General features: G+C 40.5%; 1 protein-coding gene across 2 annotated transcripts in view; it reads left to right on the forward strand.

Annotated features, from left to right (window-relative positions):
* Positions 1 to 278: 278 nt before the first annotated feature.
* slc6a1b (solute carrier family 6 member 1b) overlaps positions 279 to 22,444 on the forward strand; it is a 42,762-nt gene continuing 20,596 nt past the window's right edge. Inside the window, exons 1-11 of one of the 2 annotated variants that reach the window (XM_073072101.1) lie at positions 279 to 982; positions 2,155 to 2,594; positions 3,001 to 3,132; positions 3,640 to 3,740; positions 4,047 to 4,156; positions 4,275 to 4,407; positions 5,238 to 5,372; positions 5,477 to 5,580; positions 7,629 to 7,753; positions 11,084 to 11,196; positions 17,900 to 18,031. In XM_073072101.1, the coding sequence (XP_072928202.1) occupies positions 2,360 to 2,594; positions 3,001 to 3,132; positions 3,640 to 3,740; positions 4,047 to 4,156; positions 4,275 to 4,407; positions 5,238 to 5,372; positions 5,477 to 5,580; positions 7,629 to 7,753; positions 11,084 to 11,196; positions 17,900 to 18,031 (1,320 nt within the window). In that variant the 5' untranslated portion in view covers positions 279 to 982; positions 2,155 to 2,359. Of the gene's footprint in view, positions 983 to 1,359; positions 1,500 to 2,154; positions 2,595 to 3,000; positions 3,133 to 3,639; positions 3,741 to 4,046; positions 4,157 to 4,274; positions 4,408 to 5,237; positions 5,373 to 5,476; positions 5,581 to 7,628; positions 7,754 to 11,083; positions 11,197 to 17,899; positions 18,032 to 22,444 lie in introns of those variants that run through there. The other variant, XM_073072102.1, reaches the window with a different exon arrangement.

Consider the following 22,444-nt stretch of genomic DNA (forward strand, 5'->3'; position numbering starts at 1 on the left):
CTCGTATGGGCATGATGATTCCAGGCTCGCCCCATCTGGAATTTTACCTCGGTGGTTCAGGCCAGATTTCATTTCAGTGGATCGTTTGGCTCATTAACACTTCGCCGAATCCGGAGGCTCGCCCTGTGAAAATTACCTACAGAGTTTCTTACCTCCCAATAGTTACCACCCATCAATTGCAGTAAAAATGCTTTGGAACGCTCTGAAAGACGCTATTTAAATGCAAGTTTATTCCTTCTCGTTAATACCTTGATTCCCTTTCAGGGCTTGAATGAGCTGGCAACAAACTTCCATGATCTTTTGTGATAAAATGCACACTGCGAAGTTGGGGGAATGCGGGCTCAATGGGAACGAACTTGATTCAAGAGAAGTTTAATGTGTAGAGGTTACTGGAAAACGTGGACTAAAAGTGATCTGCGCCTTTTCTTTCCGGCGTTTCCCGAGAAACAAATTAATCGTCTCCATTACAAAATCTGGCATTTGTCGAGGACCTCGGAGCTCTAAATTTTTAAAATAAGGTGTCATCCTATTCAAACGCTGCCCTTGAAATAGCGCTTGTTTGGTATTTGCACGGTGTCGATTTATTGGGTGAAGCAGGCATCAATAGAAGGAACTCCCAGAATATGCAAACGTTGATACAAAAAGGCAGGGGTAGCGGAGCGGAGCCCACTTCCATCTCAGTGGATGGTGACTTTGAGATGTCATTGACGCTATGTAGATGAGAGTGTCAGGCTGGGCGCCGCACGCTACGTTGTTGCTGGAGTTATTAGCCAGTTGCGCGGGAGTCTCGATGCTCCCTTCCCCTCTCTGCTCCGCTCTCCACATACTCGGAGACGCGCTGTGTGGGGAGAATCTGCGCCGTCTCATCTCTTGAGCTCGTGGAGGACAAAAAGCAACAGCGGTAACAAAGCAAAGATCTGGTTCTCGACGTCAACTTCCAGCAGTAAACACCACCAGCTTCTGTCACCGGGAGCTTGAAACAGTAAGTGTGTGGTTTATCTGTGTAACATTTCCAGAGAGCAAGCCAGGTTCTTGACAAAATAGGCAGGAAACAGAGGCGATATGCCTGTAAGCTCATTGAAACTGGAAAACAATCGCACTACTTCCAAAGAATTTTAGGATGGTCTTACAACAATGCCCCCCCCCCCCCCCCCCGTACTGTCAGCGATAAAATACAAGTTTGAATCGTGTAGTGTGGGAATGTGATGGAGCGGTGGACTGGAGGAAAATCAGACGTAGATATCTCTTATTTTAAAAGAAATTATTCTCTAGGGTCAAGACGTCAGGCTGTCTCTTTAGAAATTATGCAAGCGACTTTGATCAATGGAAAGCGACACGAGATATTTTTATGCACACCGGGAATAGACAGTCTGACGGATAAGCCTCAGAGCTTGAGGCGACGAGTTCGCGCGAATCTGCCGGTGCTCTCTGTTTAAATGTGATCGCTATCACTGCGTGACCGTGTTCGAAAGTGTGCACCGGGATTAAGGAAAAGACAGGTCTGTTGCACAGTGGCGCAGCTGCTTCGTAGCGGGTTTCAGTCCTGGTTTTCGGTACCGTGTGTGTGGAGTCTGCACGCTCCCCCCCATGACCGTATGTGTTTCCTCCGGGTGCTCCGGTTCCGTTAAACATCCCAAAGACGTGCAGATTGGTAGGTCAATTGGCCACTCCAAAATGCTCCTAGTGTATTGACAAGTGGTGGAATCTGGGGGGCGAGGGTGACGATGAGAATCTGGGGTGAATGAAAACATGGTTGATATTTTGCTTGAAATCAGTGGGATCGAAGTGTATTTCTCTGTGACTGTTCTACTTGATACCAAACGGACCTACTTCATTGCATGAAGTGTTGTGTGTGTGCCGAGAAGTGATCAACAGTTGTATTAACTTCTATATTTTCCATTTCTTTATAAAGGTGATATTTACATCGAGATTTTCTTGTAAGCAAAGTTAAAGCCGTCAATACTTAGCCGGAGTGAGATGGTCGTGCGCGGTGCTCGGAAATCATAGATATGTTGATTTTAACCTAAGTCGAAAAATGACGTGACATGTCCCAATTCCATCAATAGGACCAAGTCAATCGCGGAATGAAAGCACGTGCCTTTGGCTGTTTCTATCGTTACCAAAGCTAGCCTGCATATCCTTATCTCTTTGCAGCATCTTTCCCCCTGGTTAAATACGAACGCTTGCCTGATCCAACACGAGCTGACAGCTACCCCCATAGCAGGACCATCGTGCGCCGACCCTTCACATATTTTTCTGCCTGCGCCGGTCTGACTGAACCGCAAAGCTGCTTTCCACGTGGTCTGGTGCTGAAAATTTCCGATCAACTCCCAGGCGCTGGGCGCCTAAATTTAAAATTATGGCCACCAACGGAGCAAAAACGCCCGACGGGCAAATTTCCACCGAGCTACACGACGCCCCCACTTCGAACGATAAACCGAAAACGCTCGTGGTGAAGGTACAGAAGACCAGGAAGATTCCCGAGAGAGAGAAATGGGGAGGAAGATTTGACTTTCTGCTTTCCTGTGTTGGATATGCAATAGGTCTGGGGAATGTGTGGCGCTTTCCGTATCTTTGTGGGAAGAACGGCGGAGGTAAAAAAAAAACTTTAAAATATACTTGATATGTGCTGTACACGATAAAACAACAGTTTAAACAACGGCGAAATCAGAATGTTTCCCACGTACCCCTTTTGGATTTCAAATTGCTAAAGTCAATCGCGCGTTAAAGATCAATTGCTCCAGTGATGCTAATGTGGAATACGAGCTGATGATTGCAAAATTGTTTTTTCTGCTTTTAAAGTTCGAATAACGAACAACCTTAATTTTTAAAAGAATACAATGGATTTTATCGGGTCCATTGTGTTAAATGACTTGCTTAGTCCCTGCACTTGACATGTAACTCAATGCATTCATTACACCGATCTGTCGATTTCGCCTGGATTTAATGAACCTGAACTTCCCATGAATTTCTAACATGCTGCTTATTGTTCTCTCCAAGGGGCCTTTCTCATTCCTTATTTCATGACACTGATCTTTGCTGGAATGCCCATCTTTCTGCTGGAATGCTCCTTGGGTCAGTACACCTCTGTCGGTGGACTCGGCATCTGGAGGCTGGCACCAATGTTCAAAGGTATGGTGTAAAGCCAGCACCGTGAGCGGGGCCGCCGCACGTCCCTCGGCGGGCAATGGTATACAGAACAATAAACATTGTCATAAGGCGCAACTCTTCGCCACGTAGAGGCTTCCTAACCTTTTGAAAACTGTACAGATAGTGGCCGTATCAAATATTCGCTTACAAGCATTGTAATGTGACTTTGCATGTTTATTTTGAACGGGGTTTTATAAACGTATTGCAATTCCTCGGTGAATATTCAGTCTTAGATCTAGGTCGCAAGCGTTAGGGTCAATATAGCTTGGGTGTCCACAGATCTGGGCGCGGCTGGGAGGGGGCGGAATGTCCTGTGGACGGTCATTTCCAAGAAAGCATGACAAGCAGAATTAACACCAGGCTTCACAAAATAAGCAGTAAGAGTCCCGTTGACAGAGGTGACATTTGTTAACGTGCCTTTAAGTTGATACTCTTTGAAACCTAATCGGTGTAACGCTCTGGGTTCTTGGATATTCCCTCTGTTTACAGGTGTGGGTCTGGCAGCCGCCGTCCTGTCTTTCTGGCTAAACATCTATTACGTCGTCATCATTGCTTGGGCCATTTATTACTTGTACAATTCTTTCACATCAGTAAGTTCCCTTTTTTTTCTGCCTATTTGCGAGTGCGAATTAATTTCTTCGTGGTTACAGCAACCTTAACGTAATTCGTTCTCGAAAACAGTGATCAAAACGATAAAGCCCTCTAACGTAAATCAATAAACTGCTTCTATAGTGACAGGCCGAGACACGAACAACCAAATGCATCTATGATGCTGTGTGTCTGCACCTGTTTGGTTCGAAGTGGCAAATAATGGAAATTACGCACGATAAAGAATAGTGGATTAGTAAAGGAGATCGAGTGAAAATCACAAAATAATTGTAATTTTCCACAAACAGGAACTGCCCTGGCAACGCTGTGGAAATTCATGGAATACGGAGAGGTGCTTCTCAAACTACAGTATGAGCAATTCAACCAACCTCAGCAGCCCAATCGTGGAGTTCTGGGAGTAAGATGGTTTTTATCTCTTTCCATTTGTTTGCCTTATTTTGTGAGCTAACACTTAAATTAACAACCGTTGGACCGGAAATAGCGTGTATTACTGATAGAAACGTGACTATCCACAGACGGAACATGCATCAGTTAACGGATGGGCTGGATAAACCGGGGCATATCCGAGCGCCGCTTGCAGTAACACTGGCCATCGCCTGGGTTCTTGTCTACTTCTGTATTTGGAAGGGCGTCAAGTGGACGGGAAAGGTAAAGTCCTGACACATTTCATGAGAACACTCGTCGGACTCTCGAATCGTGTGACGGTACAGCGGCTCGAGTTTTCAGCGAATCCAGAGTCGCTCTTTAGAATCCCGGACTTCCCGCTTTGGTTTTGGCCAATGACATGGAATGTGCGGGAAGCTAACTGTGTAATCATATGCACTATTTCACAGAGCGAGATTATTCAGCCCATCATATCCGGTAATATTTTGGTTTTGGTAAAATAAGTGTCCAACGTTCTCTTTGTACCTAATTCCCCTCCCCTCACTACCCCCACCCCCTCCCATTGATTTTAATAGATGCACTGGACTCAACTAACCCGGTGGCAAAGTACATCCCTGTTCACATAGAGTCTTAGAAAAGTGCAGCAGAGAAACACGCCACTCGACCGATCTAGTCCGTGCCAGATCGTTTAAACTGCCTACTCCAAATCGACGTGCACCGGGACCATAGTAATTAGAGAGGAATAATCAATTGCTCAATGGGCCATACCAAAACTTTAACTCTGGAAACCATCGCCTGGCACTAGGAGGCTGAATGCATGCATGGTTGTGGGGTGTTATTTACTTAAGTTCCGACCATATTCTTCTTAATACTAAAGGTATACAGGTGGCCTGGCAAATGATGATAGTCTAATAAAGAAGCTTGTTAGAACACTTTAGCTTAAAGAAAACTGTGCGAACAAGTTATCCATGTCATTGTGCACCAAGTTAAGCCTTCATAATCCTTTTCAAATGATCGATCATATCCTCGGTGTACCAAGTGTATACAGGACAGAATCCAATATTGTAATCTGTCCGCGCTTTCCCCCCCAACAGGTAGTTTACTTTTCTGCAATCTACCCGTACATCATGCTCCTTACCTTGTTTTTCCGTGGAGTGACACTGCCGGGCGCTAAAGAAGGAATCTTGTTCTACATCACCCCCGATTTCAGCCGCCTTTCTGATTCGGAGGTACGTCATTAGCGGCCGTTTATGGTCGGGGCTGATACACGTGTGTGAATGAAACCGCATTCGTTGCCGCTGCTCATGGACCGTCTCAATCCCTTCTTCCTCAGGTTTGGCTGGACGCCGCCACGCAGATATTTTTCTCCTACGGTCTGGGTCTCGGCTCCCTGGTGGCACTCGGCAGCTACAACACATTCCACAACAATATTTACAGGTAATCATTGCCTTCGGCTGCCACCTTCGCGTATCCCACTTGAGCTGGCGGCGCTCTTCCTCCCAAACCTGAAAGGCTTCAGGGTAATCAGGGCGCGAGGCCGATCGGCCCGTCGCATCCGTGCTTCCTCTTCATCCAGATGAAACCTGCAAAGTCCTGAAAGACTCATCGGGTCAGACAGCACACATGGAGAGGGAAAGATACGTGGAGTTAACATTTCAGGTCGGGGTCCCATCGACTTCATCAACACGAAGTTCTGATTAAAAGTCTTTGATCAGAAATGTTAACTCTTTCTGTAGATGCTGCCTGGTCAGCTGAGTGTTACTGGCAATTTTCTGTTTTTATTTCAGATTTCCATCAGCTGCATTTTTTATTGCATTAATTCTGGCTCTTATCCCATTTTTTTCCATTTGATAACAAAGGCAATCATTATTTTTGTAGATTTAGGTAAACCCTTTCCTTTTTTGTTTCCGTGTTAGTTTGAGTCATCCAAATTTGATAATGGCATTTAAATGTAGCAATACTCCTGAACTCTCATTACTTGTTGACCGAAGATAATGGGTGTGTGTTGTAGAAGGGAGAGTGTCAACTGATTACGTGCTTTACATAATCACCTGCTGAATTAATCATGCTCTGTGATAAGTCTAATTACAATTAACTAGGCATTGACAACTTTCCTCAGTAAGGTAAAGTCCAGTGCCACTTATGGCTATACATAGCGACTTGCTTTAATATTTGACACTGCATGGGCATTGTAGGAGAGGAGGATGCATGCTCTTTTAATCCGCTGGAGATTCAAATATAAGACCAGAAATGAGAGGAGCAATATTAGGCCATTGTTCCATCTAAATGATGAGTATGTTTTCAAAATGAGAAAATCTAACAATCCATCCATAATACACACCAGGACTTGGTTTAACAACATAGGCACCATTGCATGTTTCACCCATAAACGTAACAAAATATAATAGACAGTTCAATTTTTGAGGTTGGTATTCACCTCTATGCAGCATATTTTTGGAAGCTTATGGTGTGTTATTTCTTGTCAAATTGTCCCATTGCATTAATTTAGATTTTGTAGGTGATTTATATTTGAAAATTAAAGCCATCTAATATCAACCCATCCATTTCCTTCTTCCCACGAGTTATCTTGCCGACTATGCATTTTCAAAATAAGTCGACACCAGACATCAAGTTAGAGGAGAGAAGAGATGTGGAATTGCTGCTCTGCTTCGGTCGCTAGGTGTACGCACCAGCTCTCAGGAGGTGCACAGGCTGAGTGAGACCTGCCCATATTGGGATGCTGAGAGGAAATGCATACCTTCCACCACATGCTTCCCAGATACCGACACCACATATCAAAAACTCAACATCATGTGTGTGAGTCCAAATCTCAACTGGTGCTCAAGAAATGAGTCCAGTTAGGCACCACAGACAAGACAACCTGGTTTAGAAACATAGAAATTCTACAGCACAGTACAGGCCCTTCAGCCCACAATGATGTGCCAAACATGTACTTACTTTAGAAATTACCTGGAGTTACCCATAGCCCTTTATTTTTCTGAGCTCCATGTACCTATTGAAGAGTTTCTTACAAGAACCTATTGTATCCTCCTTCACCACCATCACCGGCAGTCCATTCCATGCACTCACCACTCTCTGCATGAAAACCTTGCCCCTGACATCTCCTCTGTATCTGTTTCCAAGCACCTTAAAACTGTGCCCTCTCATGTTAGCCATTTCAGCCTTGGGAAAAAGCCTCTGACTACCCACACGATTAATGCCTCTCATCACCTTATACACCTCTATCAGGTCACCTCTCATCCTCCATCACTCCAAGGAGAAAAGGCCAAGTTCACTCAAGCTGTTCCCATAAGGCATGCTCCCCAATCCAGGCAACATCCTCGTAAATCTCCTCTGCATCCTTTCTATGGTTTCCACATCCTTCCTGTAGTGAGGTGACCAGAACTGAGCACAGTATTCCAAGTGGGGTTTGTCCAGGGTCCTATATAGCTGTAACACAGAGAGTTTCTTCCTCTTTATTTCAGAGACTCGATCATTGTCTGCTGTATAAACTCCACCACCAGTATGTTCGCTGGGTTTGTCATCTTCTCCATCGTTGGCTTCATGGCCCATGTAACAAATAAGCCTATCGCTGATGTCGCTGCTTCAGGTAGGTCCTGCCTTTCATTGGATTAAAGTGAAACACCTAATGCCTACATTCAGCACCCCTCATACAAACTCTTCTCCCTCCTGCCGTCTGGGAAAAGGCACCGAAGCATTCGGTCTCTCACGACCAGACTATGTAACAGTTTCTTCCCCCAAGCCATCAGACTCCGCAATACTCAGAGCCTGGACTGACGCCTTACTGCCCTATTGTCTTGTTTATTATTTATTGTAATGCCTGCACTGTTTTGTGCACTTTATGCAGTCCTGGGTAGGTCTGTAGTCTAGTGTAGCTTTTTTGTGTTGTTTTATGTAGTTCAGTGTAGTTTTTGTATTGTTTCAAGTAGCACCATGGTCCTGAAAAACATTGTCTCATTTTTACTGTGTACTTTGCCAGCAGTTATGGTGAAAATGACAATAAAAAGTGACTTGACTTGACTTGACAGACTTGTTTGTACTTGCACAGTGTGATGTTTTTCGCCTCACCTCTGAATAATATTAGCATTTTTCCAAACATCGCATCCTTTAAACAAAATTTGGAGCATTTGATGCAGCTGACATGTTTAATTGGCCCCTGTTAGATCACAAAAAAACTTAGATGTTTGTTTCTCTAACACAAAACATTACTCCCAAAAGCATACATTACTTAAGAGCTATTCTTGTGAGTTGCAGCCTACATTGTGCCAAAAGTAGATAAAGACATTGTCCTAGCACATGCATACTCTGACTCACACAGATGTAGGTCTACAGTACACTGCAGGATGATCTGTAAAGTGTATCTGGAGTGATTTTGCCACACAATTAACCTGAATAGCTTAGATGTAATCTGCCAGCCTCTTCTCAGCAACAGAACCATACCCACACTGGAATCTGACATTACTGATGGACCACTATTCAGTATTCAGTATGGAAAAATGGACCAAGATATGTGCAGCTGAATAGAGAACTAACATCGAAGTCCTTCGCTCTGCTGTGAACAAAATTGCCAAATGTTCAAATATAAAATTCCCCAATATATAAGGTAGTTATAGCTTGTCCAATGCGCTAGGAAGGTTTCACGTGCCATATTTCTACACCGTTCCTTGTAGCAAGTAACTTGCCATGAATCAGACATTGTGGGTCATCACAAGGGGGTTATTGGGGTAGTTGGCTTATTTGCTGGTTGAAAGCCGCTTCTGCTATGTTAGTCATTCATTGATTGGCCTGTTTAAAAGTTGCGGCTGCTCTTTCCCATTGGTTGGCTTGCATGCCACGGCACCAACCTTCAGTTCTGGGTGCCTCGGGTGTATAAGAAGAAGACTTGTCCCCCAGGGCTCGCTTCACAGAACCTCTGTGGAGGTATGCTCCAGGCGGGCACTCTTGACTAAGTATCTGTTTATTGAATATTTAGTTTTGTAGTTGGTGTAACTTGGGGAAACTTAAATGTTTGGTCGAATCTTTTACTGCTTGTGATTAATATGCTTATTCATAGGGTTTTCTATCTCACTCTCCAAGCCCGTGAACCTGCTTCCCCATTATGCTGGTAGAGGAGCAAATGCCACTATTGGCCAATGTTGCTGAACAAGTTGCTCCTGAGGGGCTGGAATTTATTCTAATGTGAGCTGGAAGAAGGGAAGTTTTTCCTTGATGGGAAGAAGGGAAGAGTTTCTCTGATGGTCAGGCAAGATCAAGCAACTGTAGCACGAGCATAGTTTGCCGTTAGAATATTTTGCAATACGTATGTTTGTGGAGGGATCTGAGGAGCTCAGTTTATTATCCCAAGGCTAAGTGAAAACGTTACAGTTGGCATTATAAACACACTTAGATTAGCACGATGATACAATTACTGGCCCAGATTTTGTATATTGGTGGTGTAGTCACATGCCACTACTGGTGTCCAGTAACCTCAGTGAAATGTTTCTGGACAGCAGAACAGTGAGAGAATGGAAGTATTGTGAATAACTTTTTAATGTCTCACAGAGAGTAAAATTGGAACTCACACAAGGATGAAAGTCAATGTGGAAATATGATACATGGATTCTTAAAAATAGACTTTTGAAATAAGCAATTTGTGGTACATTGAGCTTAGAAAAATTAGAAAAATAGAGGGCTATGGTAACCCTAGGTAATTTTGAAATTAAGTACATGTTCGGCACAGTATTGTGGGCCAAAGGGCCTGTATTGTACTGTAGTTTTTCTATGTTTCTATAACAGTTGTACGTTAAATGTTACCTTTTCAAGGCTGGAGAACCTGTCCAGCAATAGTTAAACACCATTTAAAACTCATGAAGTTGCAGTGTATTTTAACAGTGCAAATAGTTCATTAAAATTTTAAGTTCTTAACAATCCACTGATTCTACACTGATTGACTTGGTGAAAAGGGCAACAATTTACCCTCAGAAGGAGCAGCAGCATCAAGATTTCCATATTTGACTTCTAGAAGCCACTGGCAGATTTCATTAACTGTACTCTGAACTGACAGTTTCTTCATGGTTCCCATTATAAACTCCACATCTTTAATTCTTTTAATTAAAACTTGGCAAGTGTATGCATGAAACATGCACTTAGACCCATGTGCTGAATTTGGACACATACAGAATTATATTTCCACCGAGAGAAAGAGTGGGAAGAAGCCCAGTTGATTTTTGATGGAAATACAAAACGTAACCATTCTTAAAATCCTACTGACAGCAACTTAGAATAAATCATATAAAAGCATTCTGAAAACTATTAGCGTTTTAAGTTCAGAGAAGTATATTAACACAGAAGGTCAAGAGAACGCAAAATCATGTATACTTTAAATGAGTACAGTATTTGCCACATATAAAAAATATAATTTAATATATTTATTCAAACTAATACTACGATATAAAAATAAGTGCATTACTAATTAGGCAAATGAAATAAAATACAAATAAATTATTGACAGAATAACAGTAAAAAAAGGCATATTTTCTCTCTAAATGTACATTGTAATCTTCTGTAAATATTTCCAATTAACTCTTTAAAACCTGCTACTAGTGATTAAAAAGGGAAAGGCCAGAGAATTATGCCATTCTGTAGGGTCGTGGACATGCCATGTCAAAACAAGACAATAAAGCAAGGCAGGGTAATGTAGGATGTTTAACGCTATGTAGAGACCTTTGCAACACTTTATCGGGTGATGCTGAAATAAACATTGATTTTGGAAGGATAACCTTTTCACATTTATTACTTTTGTATGTCTCCTGTACTGAAAATATAGTTCATAAATTAGCATGTCACTTTGCTTACTATTCTAATGCTTGTTTTTATACATAACAAAAAAGATCTAATATTTCATCCCAAGTCATATTTCAACAAATGTGTTTTTTTAAAGGTCCTGGCCTGGCATTTTTGGCATACCCTGAAGCAGTGACACAATTACCAATATCTCCATTATGGTCTATTCTATTCTTTTCCATGTTACTTATGCTGGGGATCGACAGCCAAGTAAGTAAACATCATTGTTGCTGTATGGTGTTTGGTGCAGGGGTGGCTGCTGTTCATTTCTTGTATTGATTTAATCATTGGTTCTTTAGTTTTGCTGAATAGCATTTCATCAATATCTTTAAGAAAAATAAAACAAGTGTGGCAAGACTTTTTGGGAGTGGCTATAATTGGAATTTTTCGTATCTGTTATGGATAGCACTTAAAATTCAATATAATTCGTATTTTAAACGTGTTCAATATAGTTGAATGTTTTTAAAAGCCAATTAAATGAAACAGAATTTTAAAGATTACTGTTTATGGAACATTTTGTATTATACATGAACAAAAATGCTTTAATGCAACACAGAATTGCGAGGTTACAGTTACAGAACAAATGGGTTTAGCTAGAAATGTGTTCTGCCACTTTTAATCTAGCACCATAAATCTAATAGTTTAGGGACTGAAATAAAACCTTTCAAGAACGCCGTTATTGATTGCATCTGACAGGTGCAGGCATACTGAATCCTTGCCCTAGTCATACATCAATATTGAACAGCATTCTGTTGCTAAGGGTAACACTGCTGATTAGCCCTTAACTATAACATTGCAATTTTGGATTGTATTGAAACGTATACTCCTAAAGTGTAAGACAAAACATTCCATATAATGTAAAAATTTAAATTCCATTTCATTTAGTTAGCATTTTAACATCATTCAACTATTTGAGCAAATTTAAATCTTATTTGTATCAGATTTTAAAGTCCATTAATAGCAGATCAGAATCAGATTTAATATCACTGACATATAGCCTGAAGTTTATTGTTCTATGACAGCGGTACAGTGCAATACATAAAATTGCTATAAATTACAAAAAAATATATAGTTAAATTAGTGTGCAAAAAGAGAGCATAAAATAGTGAGGTAACGTTCATGGTTTGGTTCATTGTCTCTTCAGAAATCTAATGGTGGAGGTGAAGAAGCTGTTCTTAAAAGGTTGAGTGTGTGTTTTGAGGCTCATGTACTCCTCTCCAGTGGTAGTAATAAGAAGAGAACATGACCTGGGTGATGGGGGTTCTCAATGAAGGATGCCGCCTTTTTGAGGCATTACCTTTTGAAGACATCTTCGACGTTGGGGAGGCTGGTCCTCATGATGGAGCTGACTGTGTTTACAACCCTCTGCAGCTTTTCCCGATCCTGTGCAGTGACACTCCACACCAGACAGTGATGCAACCGGGTTGAATGCGCTCCGCAGTACCGCTGTAGAAACTAGTTAGAGAAGATAAACTTCTAACAAATCACATTCCCTCAAACTCCTAATGTGATGCAGGTGTGCACAATTCCTATTATAACCACAATCTTAAAATCTTCCCATACCAGAAATGATGTTCAGTGCCTGTTTTTTTAAAAAAATCAATTTTCCTTATGTCAACATATGTCAAGTCAAAGAATCATTCTATTCTCAATTTGGAGAGTCATAATCATAGGGCTAGTCAGGCCCTTCAATCTAATTTGTCCGTGATAACCAAGTTACCTACTGTTAGTCCCATTTGCCTCGACAACTTGGTCCATATCTGTCTAAATCTAACTAGGCTTGTAGACTGCTAAATCATTGAATCATAGAGTCATTCAGCATGGAAAAAGTCCTTTGGCCCAATTGGTCCATGCTGAACAAGGTACCCATCCAAGTTAGTCCTGTTTGCCCACACTTGGCCCATATACATTCAAACCTTTCTTATCCATACCTTTAAGTCGTCCTTAGCTATCATGGAGTCTGGATCACCAGAGGTTTAAAAAGCAGGTAGATACATTTTTGACAGGCCATAAGACCATGAGATATTAGGAGCAGAATTAGGCCATTTGGCCCATCATGACTGATCCATTTCTCTCTCAGCCCCTTTCTCCTGTAATCCTTGTGCCCTAATTACGAATCTATCAAACTGTTCCTTAAATGTACCTAATGACATGGCCTCCACAGCTGCCTGTGGCAATAAATTCCACAGATCTACCACACTTTGTCTAAAGAAATTCCTTCTCATCTCCGTTCTAAATGGACATCCCTCTAATCTGAGGCTATGTCCTCTGGTCCTAGAGTCCCCCACCACAGGAAACATCCTCCCCATATCCACACTATTAAGGCCTTACTAGTCAATAACTTTTTGTCAGACTGTTTTTTAGGCCTCTTCTGAAGTACAAGAGCCTGAAGAGATTGTGGGTTAAGGGTGAAAGGTAAAATATTTAAGGGAAACATGAGGGGGACCTTCTTCAGTCAGAGGGTAGTAAGAGTGTCGAACGAGCTGCCAGTGCAGGTGGCGGATGTGGGTTTGATCTTAGCATGTGAGAGAAATTTTAAGTACATGAATGGGAGAAGAATGGAGGGCTATGGTTTGGTTGCAGGTCAATGGGACCAGGCAGAATAACAGTTTAGCAGGGTCCTGCTAGTCCAAAGGGTCTGTTTCTGTGCTGTAGTACTTCATGATTCTAAGACCCATTCTCAGCTGTTCAGAAATAGCTTGGCTGCTCTGCCATCAGATTTCTGAACTATACCTCAATACTTTATTTGTACTATTTATTTATTTTGAAGTTTATAGTATTATTAAAAGATTGAGTAATTGAGGCCCATTGCAAACAGGCACCAATGGTCCTGACGAAGGGTCTCGGCCCGAAACGTCAACAGTGCTTCTCCTATAGATGCTGCCTGGCCTGCTGTGTTCCTCCAGCATTTTGTGTGTGTTGTTGTTTGAATTTCCAGCATCTGCAGATTTCCTCGTGTTTGCTCACCAATGGTCTAAATAAGCTTGTACTCACTGTGCAGGCTGAGGAGCTTGAGCTAGTATTTGACAATTGGCAAATGTAGCAGTGTGTTCAAAGTTCAAAGTACATTTCTTATTGAAGTATGTATAAATTATACAACCTTGAGATTCGTCTGCTTACAGGCAGCCACAAAGCAAGAAGCCTGAAAGAACATTATTTAAAAACAGGCCTAAACCCAATGCACAGAGAGAGAAAAAAAATACACATTGTACTTGCAAAAGCATATCAACATATAACATCCAGAGTGACCCAGGCAGTTTATTACAACATATTCCCCTTATTTAATAGTTGCCCAGGCTACTGTGGGAGATGAGAGGGAATATGCTGAGCCTTTGGCGATGATCTTTGCATCATCATTGGGGATGGAAGAGGTTCCGGAGGATTGGAGGGTTGTGGATGTTGTTCCTGTATTCAAGAAAGGGAGTATAGATAGCCCAGGAAATTATAGACCAGCGAGTCTTACTTCAGTGGTTGATAAGTTGATGGAGAAGATCCTGAGAGTCAGGATTTATGAGCATTTGGAGAGGCATAATATGATTAGGTGTAGTCAGCATGACTTTGTAAAGGGCAGGTCATCCCTTATGAGCCTGATTGAATTTTTTGAGGATGTGAGTAAACACATTGATGAAGGAAGAGCAGTAGATGTAGTGTATATGGATTTCAGCAAGGCATTTGATAAGGTTCCCCATGCAAGGCTTATTGAGAAAGTAAAGAGGCATGGGATCCAAGGGGACATTGCTTTGTGGATCCAGAACTGGCTTGCCCACAGAAGGCAAAGAGTGGTTGTAGATTTTAGCAAGAAGTTTAGATTTTAGCATTTTGCATGGAGATCAGTCACCAGTGGTGTGCCTCAGGGATCTGTTCTGGGACCCTTACTCCTCGTAATTTTTATAAAGGACCTGGATAAGGAAGTGGAGGGATGGGTTAGTAAATTGGCTGATGAAATAAAGGTTGGAGGTGTTGTGGATAGTGTGGAGGGCTGTCAGAGGTTACAACGGGACATTGATAGGATGCAAAACTGGGCTGAGAAGTGGCAGATGGAGTTCAACACAGATAAGTGTGAAGTGGTTATTTTGGTAGGTCAAATAAGATGGCAGAATATAGTATTCTCTTCTTTGTGGTGGCGTGTTGGGGAGGAAGCATTAAGAAGAGGGACGCCTCACGTCTTGATAAGCTGGTAAGGAAGGCGGGCTCTGTCGTGGGCAAAGTACTGGAGAGATTAACATCGGTAGCTGAACGAAGGGCGCTGAGTAGGCTACGGTCAATTATGGATAACTCTGAACATCCTCTACATAGCACCATCCAGAGACAGAGAAGCAGTTTCAGTGACAGGTTACTATCGATGCAATGCTCCTCAGACAGGATGAAGAGGTCAATACTCCCCAATGCCATTAGGCTTTACAATTCTACCTCCAGGACTTAAGAACTTTTTAAAGCTATTAATGCTTTTTGAGACGGTGATTTAGATGCATATCATATTTTTTTTTACTGAGTTAAGTATTGTATGTAATTAGTTTTGCTACAGCAAGTGTATGGGACATTGGAAAAAAGTTGAATTTCCCCATGGGGATGAATAAAGTATCTATCTATCTATCTATCTATCTATTAATGGTAAGACTCTTGGCAGTGTGGAGGATTAGAGGGATCTTGGGATCCAAGTCCATAGGACGCTCAAAGCAGCTGCGCAGGTTGACTCTATGGTTAAGAAGGCATATGGTGTATCGACCTTCATCAATTGTGGAATTGAATTTGGGAGCCGAGAAGTAATGTTGCAGCCATATAGGACCCTGGTCGGACCCCACTTAGAGTACTGTGCTCAGTTCTGGTTGCCTCACTACAGGAAGGACATGGAAACCATAGAAAGGGTGCAGAGGAGATTTATAAGGATGTTGCCTGGATTGGGGAGCATGCCTTATGAAAACAGGTTGAGTGAACTCGGCCTTTTCTCCTTGGAGCAACGGAGGATGAGAGGTGATCTGATAGAGGTGTACAAGATGATGAGAGGCATTAATCGTGTGGATAGTCAGAGGCTTTTTCCCAGGGCTGAAATGGTTGCCACAAGAGGACACAGGTTTAAGGTGCTGGGGAGTAGGTACAGAGGAGATGTCAGGGGTAAGTTTTTTTACTTAGGGAGTGGAGAGTGCGTGGAATGGGCTGCTGGCAACGGTGGTGGAGGCGGATACAATAGGGTCTTTTAAGAGGCTTTTAGATAGGTACATGGAGCTCAGATAAATAGAGGGCTATGGGTAAGCCTAGTAATTTGTAAGGTAGGGACGTGTTCGGCACAAATTTGTGGGCCGAAGGGCCTGTATTGTGCTATAGGTTTTCGATCTTTCTATGAAGTCTAGACAAGTCAGTTTTGTTAAACAAATACAGCTGTGAAATTTATTTTTTAGGGGTAAGTGTCCCTATTTCTGCATATTACTGAACCTAGCAAACTCGATTATATTTGTATCATGGCAGGTTCCTTCACCCACAGCCCACATCCACAACGTGTCACCTTCTACTCGCATACACACTCAGCTGTGTTTACGGTAGCGGCTTAGTGAAGGCTAGAAAACATTCTGCCAGCCAGAGTAATCTGTCACCTCGGCTCAGGTTTGAACATCTCCCTACATCCATTCCAGGGAAGTGGAATTTTCAAGAACTGAGCAGAGAGGGGCAGATTTCTGAATAGACATTGGGCCCATGAACACTACCTCACTACTTAATTTTACTCTTTTTGCACTACTAATTAAATTTAACTTTAAAAAAAACTTATCTTACTGTAATTTGCATATCTAATTATATACTATACTTATATCTTACAGTACTTACTGTACTTTACAGTTTTTATCATTATGTATTGCAATATACTGCAACAGCCAATTTCACAACATATGCCAGTGATACTAAACCTGATTCTAAACACTGGAAATAGCCAACAGCTGAGGAACCCACATGGTGAAAAACAGGTTCAGGTTGATGATCTTCAACCAGAATTCTCCCTGCTAAATTAGTTAATGTTGTTTGCAAGAAATGGTTACTAAAAGTGGAGGAAGATATTAAAGTAGGCCAAGAGCTGTGAGTGAATATCACCAATAGCCTGTCCTGGTCCAACCACATTGATGCCATGGGCAAAAAAGCGCACCACCACCTGAGCTTCTGAAGGAGGATAAAGATATTTGGCATGTCCCCTTTGACCCCCACCAAATTTTTGTAGATGCACCATAGAAAGCGTCTTTTCTGAATGCATCACCGCTTGGTATGGCAAATGCTCCAACCTGAGATTGCAGAAAAACTACAGAGAACATAAAGCACAAAACATAGAACAGTACAGCACGGTATGGACCCTTTAGCCCACAATGTTACGACAGCCTATATAATCACTCCATGATCAATATAACTCCGTCCTACGCAGCCCATAACTCTCAGCTTTTTTTTACAGAAAGCTGTGGATACATCTTAGCACATCATGGAAACCAGCCTCCCCCCTCTGGACTCTGTCTACTCATCTCATTGCCTTGGTAAAGCAGCCAAAATAATCAAAAATCCTAGAGGCTTTTTTTTAACACTCCCCCCCCCCCCACTGGGCAGAAGTTACAAAAGCCTGAAATACATACTACAATGGTCAAGGACAGCTTTTACTGCAGAGATATAAGACTATACACAGTTCCTTTGTATGATAAGATGGTCCCTTGACCTCACAATCAACCTGGTTATGTATCTGCACCTTATTGTCTACCTACACTGTGCTTTTGCTAACTGTAACACTATTCTGTTATTGTCTTCCTTTGTACTACATGAATGCACTGATGTGATGAAATTACCTTTATGGATGCTGTGAGAAAAAAAAAGTTTTTCACTGTACACGTGACAATAATAAAACAATTTACCAATTTAGTATTTATGCAAAATGTTCCTTAATTTTCAGTTCTGCACTGTGGAAGGTTTTATTACTGCCCTGGTGGATGAGTTTCCCAAACTGTTACGAGGAAGAAGAGAAATCTTTATTGCTGTAGTCTGCGTTATTTCCTACTTGATAGGACTGTCCAACATAACCCAGGTAAGATATATAATCAATCTCCTTGAAACTATATAAAATCTTCTGATGCATATTGATTTCTACCTGAAAAAGTGACAGGTAGCTTTTAATACATTACCATTTGCTATGTAACATGATTTGTGCTTATTCAATCATGATTTCATCTGAAATTAAATTTAGAAGTAAATCAATACCTGTAAGGAGTTTCTCTCTGTGACTGTGTGTGTTTCCTCTGGGTGCTCCGGTTTCCTCCGACAGTCCAAAGATGTACCCATTGATAGGTCAATTGGTCATTGTAAATTGTCCTGGCTAGGATTAAACTGGGAGATTGCTGGGCAGTGTGACTCAAAGGGCCAGAATCTCAATAAATAAATATCTGTATATAAGAGTTACGATTATACAATTTTGATGTAATTTGGACAATGACAGGACCATTGCTCTCTGCTCATCCCGGTCTAAATGAAGTGGCGGCCACCTAAAATTGTATCAAAACATTTCCTGTTTACCTATACAGCATTCTCATAGGACACTTAGAATTATTTAAAAATAAATGTATCCTAAAGGATGCCTACCAGAAAAAGTCCTGTTCAGACTAATTTACTTTTTCATTGCATAATGCATGGAAAACACCATGGAATGTCAAAAGTTGCATCCAGGCACATTGAAATGCGATGAGCATTCCTGTTTTCAGCACCCTTAAAGGTGGCAGATTCCATGGGTAAAACATGTTTCCTCAACTCCCTACTGATCTTTCTACCAATTACATTCATCAGTGCCCTTCTAGTTGTCAAATTGGTAAGGGAAATGGACAGCCAGGGTACCTACACTTTTTTTTAAGTTGGAAAACATTTTGCTCTACAAATTGAGACTGCATGAAGCACAATCGACTCGAGCTACAATTTTCTTTTCAAGTCGGACAGAAAGCGCAGGTGGGAAACCACGCAGTTCTTCTCAATTATTATTTCCCACAAACTGCCATTTCAGATCCTCCCATCCTTGAAGTTCTGATTTATGTTAGACTGGTGCAAATGGAGCCCATACCTCAACACAAACTGGATTTCTTGGCAGGAATAAGGAATGCTTTGGCTCCAGCACCCCACACTGTGCAAAATGTTAAAAACCATTCTGCAATTCAAAACATTAGATATATTTATATTTTTACAGAAGTGTGATTATTTGAGATAGTTTCTTATTAGACATTTTTAATGTTAAATGCAACTCTCTGGGTTGCAATGATTAATCTCTGATTAACCTCATGAACTTTATTTGAATTGGTTAATATACTGTATGAGACTTTACATGGCCCTACCTTAAAGTTAAATATGGCCACTTAACTTATCTGAAGCTACACTGATCATTCTGAGATTCTATTTCAAATGTCAATAGAATTGAACAGTTTAAAAAAACATAACTCTATACTTTATCAAAATTGTGTTTCTTTACCCTTATTAAAGCAACACTTACCTTGCACAATCTATTAAAAATGAAATAATTTTTCACTCCCTGCCCCCCCCCCTTTTAATATTAAAAAGGAAAATCATGTTCCTTTTCTTAAACTTCTACCGATCAATATTGATGGCAAGTAGCTATCAACTATTCTGTCCAACATGAGGTTAACGGCTGGGACTGTAGCTTATAATGTTAATATGAGCTGAGCACGTTACAAAAAGTGTTACTAAAATTATTTCAAAAATATTCTGATTTTAATTTTAAAGATTCTATTGCTCATTATCTATTCCTAGTTGAGCTTGATGTTAGTTTCAACTTTATATTTATGTCTTTAATATATATTTTAGCCAGTGTCAAAATTTTGATAATTTCCTTTACATGTGGATTCTAATTGAAAATAGCTTTATTTTCTAATGGGAATTAACCCAGACTACAAAAAATTGGTAATTATCACTGAGTTGAAAGTTCAAAAATTTCATTTGTAGTAGAGGACAAATTTAGCTGAGGGTGATTTGCTAAGACTTAGTTTGGAGGTTCAACATCATTCCTGCATCAGATATGATCAGATAGATTGAAAATATGGGAACAAATTGCATTACTTATCTTAGACATCTGCAATTTGAGAATTAAATTCCAAGATGAAATCAGTAACAATTGTTAAATGTTGAATTTATAGCTATTGCATTTAAGTGAAGCATAGTATATGCCCAAAGGGCTACTGTAATTATATATGAGGGATATGTAGAATTACAGTCCTTGACATTTCTCTAACCCTGCCCCCTTCCATTTGCTCCTATGTAGTTGTAAATCATCAGATGTGATTTCATAGTGTTCCCTTTAGTTAGGTCAGGAATAGCTGATCAGGGAACAATCTTTTCATTCTTTGTATATTGTAAATTTGTAACTATAGATATTCCATAACTATATTCCTATTCAACTTCTCCTTAGGCCCTTAGCTCCCGGTGGAGCATCGAACATCGATGACCTCTTTGGAGTTGATCAATGTTTCTGTAATCCATTATATCCACTGTACAGGGGATTGGCCTATACAACTTCGCCTGTTAACCGGCCTTGTCTGTTTCCTCCTCCCACAATGGGGACATAGGGTTGGACTTCGAGGGGTCCGATTCAACCTAATTTAAAGCAATTAGCTTTCTCCCAGGGAATTTTGTGGTAACTTTCCCCCACTCATATTGTGTTGTGAGAGTAGAAAGTCATTAATTTTCATTGCCTCATTTTTCTACTTATTCATCCAATCTTCATCACAACCTAAAGACATTTAAACTTGGTTCATCTCTGATATTATTCATAACTCTTAAACCTTAACCCAAGGTTGTATTACAGACAATACCTATTTTGTTCTTTTCTGAACTTTCCAAGCACGCCCAGTGGTCAATGATAAGGAGGTACTCCCCTCCTCCCCTACACTGAGTAAAAATTTGTTCTTTGAATCAATTTGCAACTTTATTGAACATCTGAAATATTTTCTCACTGTTCATCTTTTTAATCAATTACACATATTAGCATTTTTTCCTTAAATAAAACAAGGGCTTCAAGCAAATTAATGCAGAATTTCAAATTGAGCAAATTGAATTTGTATACTATCAATGCAGAGAGAAGTTGTCAGTTACACTTATTTTTCACCTCAGTATAGTTAATTCAGCTCTGCATCTTGGTATATCTACCTTGATTGTTATTTCTATGATCCCAAAGACAAAAGTCACTTATTGTATTGAATGCCTTCACTGGATGAGCTAAATCGACTGATTGAAGCAGATCAAATGACTTTCTCTGTAGCTAAAAATTCTTTTTAAAATACATTATATGCTCCGTAGAGTTACTGAAACTCTTGTTTTATTTTCTGAACTGAATTATCAAACTCTGTTTCATTCTGTTTTGGGCGAGTTTGTAATTTTAACAGGTGCTTCACTAACAAAGTATAACATACTGGAGCCATGATAACCTACAGATATAATAACATCATTTCAGCTACTAAGGTTTCTGTTGCACAGGATAATGGTTATGTGTGATTGTTAAGTTAACTTTATCAAAGAAAAACTTTTCAATTTTCTTTTTGCAGAACTTAAATATTTTCTTCAGGACAAGTTTTGCCAGATTTCATTGCAATCAAAAGCAATGTTCTGACAGCTCTAAGCCATATATAACCTAGCTAGCTTTAAAACTGAAATACAAAGCATCAAAAATTGATTACTGATTGCATTTTCAAACTGAAGTTGAATACATGTACCAAGCCTGCTAGTAGAAGCTGAAGCACAGTACAGACCATTTGGCCCAACAAGTATTTCTTCCGATTTCCTTCTCTGCAAGAGGCAGATATTCTAATCCCATTTTCTTTTTGTGCTTTCCTTTATTAAACAATTGTCTAATTCCTGTTTCAAACAGCTATAGATTTTACTTCAACAATTACTTGTTGCACTGGCATTCTTTCAAACTATTATCTAATTAGCTCAAATAACTCTCTGATGTTGTCACCACTTAACCATCAATTGAAGCTGTTGTTGCAAGTTATATGCTCATTGTTCTTCAGAGCTGTCATTTTGATCAGCCAGTTTTCAAGCTCTTCATTTACACTGAACACAAACCCTAACTTCATGCTTTTTTCTTTATAACCATTGTAGTGTCACACAACAAACACTATTTTGTACTTTCTTCAGTTGATGCTATACCCTTCCTATATCTGAATATACAGCCCATCTTATTTCTGAACATTTGAAATTCTATTTTGTACATGGAACATAGAAGTTTGCGCCACATTACAGGCCCTTTGGCCCACAATGTTGTGCCGACCATGTAACCTACTCTAGAAACTGTCTAGAATAAGTACCAACTGTGGCTTTCAATCTTCTTTGCCTTTATATTCAATACCTTGGTTTGTCCTTCCATGACTTTATCCTTTTATGTCAAGGAGTTGCTTATGTATCCCAGGACCTCAGTATAGCTTTTCTCCTAGGTCATGTTATTATG

Source organism: Hemitrygon akajei, chromosome 19, assembly GCF_048418815.1.
Source record: "Hemitrygon akajei chromosome 19, sHemAka1.3, whole genome shotgun sequence".
Lineage (NCBI taxonomy): Eukaryota > Metazoa > Chordata > Chondrichthyes > Myliobatiformes > Dasyatidae > Hemitrygon > Hemitrygon akajei.